Below are 6,268 nucleotides of genomic sequence, written 5' to 3' on the forward strand. Positions count from 1 at the left end.
CTGCAGTATTCCTGTGGTGTTTAAATGAAAGCCCCAAGAGATCAACTCTGTCATTGTAGCACAGGAGTACTGAGCAGAAGCCCTGCTTATTCCCATCACAGCTGTAAATAAATTTGTAAGATTACTCCTGCTAGTTGGTTTAACAATAGCTCAGTGCATCTGCAGGATTTTCTGATTCCTTTTGTGTCTGAGGCGTATTTCTGCAGAATGGCACCACCATAAGTCATGCTAAAATCTCTTGCTGTGACTTGAAATGTGAAATGAACATTAAATGAATGATTTTAAGGAAAAAGAAATTATTTCTTTATCATTAGAAGTAAATGTATTTTTAAAATACTGTTTCTCACAATAAATTTACTTATTTGTGCTACATTTATTGTTTGTTATGAACAATATTTATCCTTTTACTTTCCATACTGTGTTGGCAAATAGTGGCCTGTTTTTACCAAATTAACAGAGACATGTAGCTTAATTGATTCACTTGCTAATGAAGTGCTTGGCTTCAGCTTGTGAACCTTCCTGGTTTTACCCATAATAATTTTTATTAACAGTCATATATTGATCTCATTACATGTCTCTGGTGGTCTGGTCACATCATGTTAACTTTAATTTAGGCTGTCAGCTGGAAAGAAAGGAAAATGGGATGTGTTGTTCTTACTTGCCAGAAAAGCGGGGGATGCTTTTCAGTTTGGTGCTGCAAAGTCTGCTGTGTCCAGCTGAGAGCGTGCTCACACCACAGTGCAGTGGGAAGACGCACAAACCAGTTCAGCACCTTGTGTTTGGCAGTGCTGAGTTCTTCAGGAGCTAATCTCACTCTTTGGAATTTTTATGTGAGCTTGATTTAGTCAGAGATTTCTCTTGCAGGAGCTGGGTTGCTTTGTTATGTAATTTCATATCTCTGCAGTGTTACATTGTACAGGCATAATACCAGAAATGGTACAAGGAGAAACTCAGTACCACAGAGTTCATAAGAGAAGCAAAAGGTACAGATGAGAAGGGAGAAATTTCTTGCCAGCCCTCTGAAGTTGATAATCTTTGAGGTCTCTTCCATCCTTAATGATTCTGTGATTGGTATCCACTCCCTGGTCTCCTTCCAGAAATAGCCTACTTCCATTTATTTACTTGCTGTGGTTTTAACTTTTTCAGGTGTGTGGAAGAGCTTTGTCCCTCTCTGCTGAGGGAACACATTCTTTCAAAACAACTTAAATGTTCAGCCAGTTAGCTATAAAAGTGAAAGCAGCTGGAGCTTCTTTCCATCAGCAGGTATGATAATTGGTGTTAGCTGAGAAACACGTGGGCTGCTTGGAGCTCTTAAACCAGCAGAAGTGTGGTTGAGCAGGGTAAGATCAGAAGTCTTCTTTAAAGGAATCAGCTGAAAACAGATCCTTAATGCCTAACTTCTTTGATGTCTTTCTCTGGGAGGCCAGAGATCGCTCTGACAGCTGAAAACCCAAATATCACTAGTAAGCTTTCTCCACAGATGTATTTAGCATGCTTTATTTTTATGGTTTTTAAGTAGTTATTGGAATTTTATTGGAGATTTAGTCTAGAGAAGATATTTAAGAGGTCAGGGTGGAGGGAGGTGGGTGGTGCTCCCTTGGTTGTTTTTTGGGGGTTGTTTTTGTTTTTTTTTAATCTGACCATCTTATCTTACCTTTATTGTGTCCTTTGTAAGGTGGTGTTTGAGGGGTTTGGAATGGATATGGATTCTGCTTTCATTGTTAGTGGGGAGTACCTGCCTTCTGACCTGACTTGCTGAGTTGAGAACTTGCTGAAGGCTGTATGACAAGTCTTCTGCTAAACAGTTAGCATGGCTTGGTCTGGCACTGACAGCAGTGCAGGGAGCAGGGGAACTGTAACTGTATAATTAAACATCTTCTAAATGCAGTAGGTGTCACCTAGTTACTTACATCCAGAATTTTGCTTAGCCTGGCTGGTCCAGATAGGTGATAATGAGGTGGCTCATCTTTTCAACATTTGTACCTTGGTGCTTCTGGTCTCCTTGGGCAGTGTTATTGTTGAACTGATTTTGGTGTGTAGAAGTACTTGAATAATCATAATTTGAAGAAGATGTAACTTAGCCTCTAACCCTGGAATGGTAACTGGGTGGAAAGATCCTCTCAATGATGCTGCTAACTCTGTAGTTACACGAATTGGTCTTGGATGTATTTGAAAAATTATTGTTTGGTTTATTCTGGAATCTATTTTTAGTGATAGCATTGTCCACTTTGTGGAGTATGCTTGAAGTTTAATTTGCTTAGAATAGAATTATTGCTTTCACATTCTTTGCCAACTTCATTATCTCCAGGTAATATTTTCTGATGACATCTTTTTAATTGCTGTTTCATCACTCAGGTTGGTTGTTGTCTTTTTTTGCCCATTAGCAATTTCCTTTTCCCAAGCGGAGTGCATGACCACTTTGATGCAGGGGAAGAGATGTTCTTGTGTATGGGGAGAGTAGGGGGAATCCTCTCTCCAGCTTTAACTTAAGGATGAGCTGTGATTTCTGGTTCCTTTCATCTTCTCTGTCCTCCTCTTTTCCTTTTGGAAATGTTTCAGTAATGTTATTGAGGCTTGTGCTTCTTTTCTTTAAAGCACACCTGCCTTGTCATGCATTCTTTTATGCTGTAGATAATCTGAAGCTGTGAAGAAATGAGTTTTTCCTACTGTAATTGTTTTATGATGTGCAGGGATATTTTTTTTCCCTCATGAAAAACAAATAGCTTTCTTCTTACTTTACAAGGTACAAACAAGATTTCCCTGATTATTTGTTGCTTAAAATCCAAGCATTTCTGCACCCTGCAAGTCTGAACACTTATGCATGTCTTTGACTCTTTGGATCCATGTGCATGCTGAAAACAGTGGGTCAGGGATTGTTTCATTATGTGCACAGTGTTGGTTTGCAATGTCAAAAAATGTTACTGAGAGATAATCCTTGGGCCTGTGTACAATGAACTCCTGATCCAAGTTGCTTGTGGACATGTATCAAAGATTTTAGCACTGTGCAAAGGCACATGTGCAGTTTTGTCATGTTGAGTTCTTTTTTCTGATCATAAAATGCATTTTTGCTGCCACCAATGTTATGTTCTAGGGGTCCTGTTTTGAATCCCCCAGTTTGAAATTACTTCTCTGTTAGTCTGGGATGCTGCAACATAATCAGAATTAGGTCTGGGAAATTCTAAAATGTCTGTTTAGAATCTAAGTACAAGTCCAGGCTGAGAGGCATTTGGTTCTGCTCTGAAAACTAGTAATACCAGACAAGCAAGAGTAAAGGCACCATACCTTCCTCTGTGCTGCAGTTCTCTTTGAAGGTGTGGTGCCTTTTTCAAGAACTCTGGAAATGAAAAAAAGAAAATAGAGTTCTAGATAATTTTGTAGCTTTTGTAGCTATGTAATATGATGAGACTTGAGCCTTATTTAGTGTCAGGGCTAAAACTGCTTGCTGTGAACATCCCTAGAGAAACTTCTTGATGTAGTATCTTATTTCTACTGCTCTGTGTATGTAGAGTACCAGCTCATGTTTTTAATGAAATCCTCCTTTGTAATAACCCATTCTACATAATTGTATTTAAAGGAGAAAAGTAAAGGAGCCATGAGCTTCCTGTGATTTGCTGAAAGTGTTCTACCTACATTGTCAACTTCCTAATGATGCTGAAATTCAAACAATCACCTCTGCAGTGTTGACTATTGGGAAACTTGCTTGAAGATGGATTTACAGAATATGTTTTTAATTTCTGCACAGAATGTGGTCCTCTCAGGAGGCTCCACGATGTTCAGGGACTTTGGACGACGACTGCAGAGGGATTTGAAGAGAGTGGTGGATGCGAGACTGCGGCTCAGCGAGGAGCTCAGTGGTGGTCGGATAAAAGTGAGTGTGTGTTCCAAGTGCATTTATTACATGACTAATGACAGAAATCAAGTTCAAAGTTCTCACCTCACTAGTGAAAATATGCTGTAAAGTCAGTAGGATTTGTTTATGTGTTGTTAAAAGCACCGGCAGCCTTGCAGTGTATGACATCTCTTCTAAAATTACTGTTAGCGGTTCTGGTTTTCCTTCTAGGAGATGTGTGAGCAGTAGGCAAGAGGGATTTAACTTTGTGTCCTTCATCATAGTTATCATGAAGAGTTTCATGACTTGGTCTCCTAGGGGGAGCATATCTGAGTAATAAGTGATGTAAATGGAGGGTTGAAGGTGTCTGGCTCTGACCATGTTAAGTTTGAAAACCAACTAAATATGAACTGTTTTCCTTAGCCCAAACCAGTGGAAGTTCAAGTGATAACACATCACATGCAGCGTTATGCAGTTTGGTTTGGAGGTTCCATGCTGGCTTCAACAGTAAGTCTTCATCAAAGTTATTCTTAATTTTTATTGCATGTTGAATTCTGGATGTATTTGATCTGAGGACTAAGTTCTAAACTTTCTCGTTGTGACAGCCTAAACCGTGTCACATTCTGGAATCCTTACCCAAGTTTTATCTCAGTAAAATTTGTACAGGCCAAATGGGAGCTTTGCTCAAGTAAGGATATCAGGAGCTGATATAATTCTAAAATATTTTAATAGTTTTGATACTGTAGTTCCAATATAGTGCCTTTATTCTTTAAATCAGCACTAGAGATTAGTTAGGACATCTGGAATATAGAGTCCAAATCAGTGGTCTTAAATGCAAATGAGAGAAGTAAATACAGGAAAATGGGAGCAATTGCTATCTGCCAAATGGGATTTCTTACTGCTGTGTTTAAAAGCAGTCTTATGACCAGACAAACTTCCCTTGATTAGTTGTATTCATATCCTAATATTTCTCATATTTTAATATTCAAAATGTAATACAATGTCATAAAGATGCAATCTACAGAAATGCCAAGATGTTATCTAGTTGTTGGGTTTTTTTCTATTTATCTTATACTTTTGGGGGGATTTGTTTTGTATTTTTATAGCCAGAGTTTTTCCAAGTATGTCACACCAAGAAGGACTATGAAGAGTATGGCCCTAGTATTTGTCGTCATAATCCCGTTTTTGGAGTCATGTCATAATGCCCGTCCAGTGGAAATAAGATCTCTGATACTGTGCTGGTGAAGGAACTCTTGCAGTGCAGAGGAAGGCAGCAGATACTGTAAATACTTGAAACAAGATGTGGTTAACTCTGAGGCATTTGGATCACCATTGTGCACTAAAGCACAGCTTAGAGCCCCAAGTCATTTCAGTACCAGCCATTTCTCTGCTGACTACTCAGAGCCTTTCCTTCTTTCTTCCTAAATGTGAGGTAATTGAAAATAGGTAAGTCTTGGTTTAGGAGGTTGTGCAAATACTACTGAAACTGAATCTTGAATAATAAGGCAGTGTTTTACTGCTTGTGGAAAGATCTAAACCTTTCCCACTTGTACCCTGAGTTTGCAATCAAACCTTTAGCAATGGAGCACTAAATACCACATTGCCTTTAGGGGAGCTGGAATGGATACAGGTACTTACCCAAATGGAATAGATTGCAGGATTTGGGACAGTACTTCGTAAATGTAGGTTTTCATACCATTTTGTATTTTACGATATTGGTAGGGTGAATTGATGACTAGTTCTAAGCATGAACAGCTGTCAATGTCATGGAATGATGTTATGCATTTCCAGGTGTGAGGCATGTATTGGATCAGTGCTGGTATATTTTTTTGGGGAAAAAATAAGCCATGTATGATAGAAATGGATCTGTTCATGTTTGGATGATGCAAAGTGATTTACAGTATTGTATGAAGTTTATTATAGCCACTGTTCCTTTGTTTTGAATTTTCTGAAACTGTTTTTTAGGAGATGATGTTTTGTTTTGCTGTTGGTGAGTGGTGGATGACACACGGGCCTTGCACCAGTGAAATAAAAGCTGTTAACATCTTTATGAATGTTTGTGGTAGTCCTGATTTACTCCCCCACTTCATCTCATGGGGTTGGCTTTGCATTTGTGTATCAGTCTATGTGGGATCACATACCCTGAATGTGAAGGAACCTCTGGAGATTTCTGGTCCAGACTCCTGTTTAGTGCAGGGCTCACTTCAAAATCCTCTCTGTTTGCTCAGGGCCAGTCAAGTTTCTGTGAGTGGAGGATCCTGAAAACCTGGGCAAGCTGTTCCTGGGCTTAACTATTCTGTTATGGGTACATGTTCTTGTGTTATGGACAGAGCTTTTGTTCTTCTGTGGTTTAAATCTATTAGAGTAGGAGATCCTGCTTGCCCTGTCCTTGCTGATATTTATCCTGTCTCTGTCAGCAGAGGTTTTATGCAGTTTGTG

At 39.1% G+C, this 6,268-nt stretch overlaps 1 protein-coding gene across 2 annotated transcripts in view; it reads left to right on the forward strand.

Annotated features, from left to right (window-relative positions):
• The window catches only part of ACTR3B (actin related protein 3B), a 23,378-nt gene extending 17,499 nt beyond the window's left edge, over window positions 1-5,879 (forward strand). Inside the window, exons 10-12 of one of the 2 annotated variants that reach the window (XM_031059740.1) lie at window positions 3,743-3,868; window positions 4,253-4,336; window positions 4,940-5,879. In XM_031059740.1, coding sequence (XP_030915600.1) covers window positions 3,743-3,868; window positions 4,253-4,336; window positions 4,940-5,074 — 345 coding nt within the window. In that variant the 3' untranslated portion in view covers window positions 5,075-5,879. Of the gene's footprint in view, window positions 1-3,742; window positions 3,869-4,252; window positions 4,337-4,935 lie in introns of both variants that reach the window. The other variant, XM_005424350.2, reaches the window with a different exon arrangement.
• Window positions 5,880-6,268: the final 389 nt, after the last annotated feature.

Source organism: Geospiza fortis, unplaced genomic scaffold, assembly GCF_000277835.1.
Source record: "Geospiza fortis unplaced genomic scaffold, GeoFor_1.0 scaffold182, whole genome shotgun sequence".
Lineage (NCBI taxonomy): Eukaryota > Metazoa > Chordata > Aves > Passeriformes > Thraupidae > Geospiza > Geospiza fortis.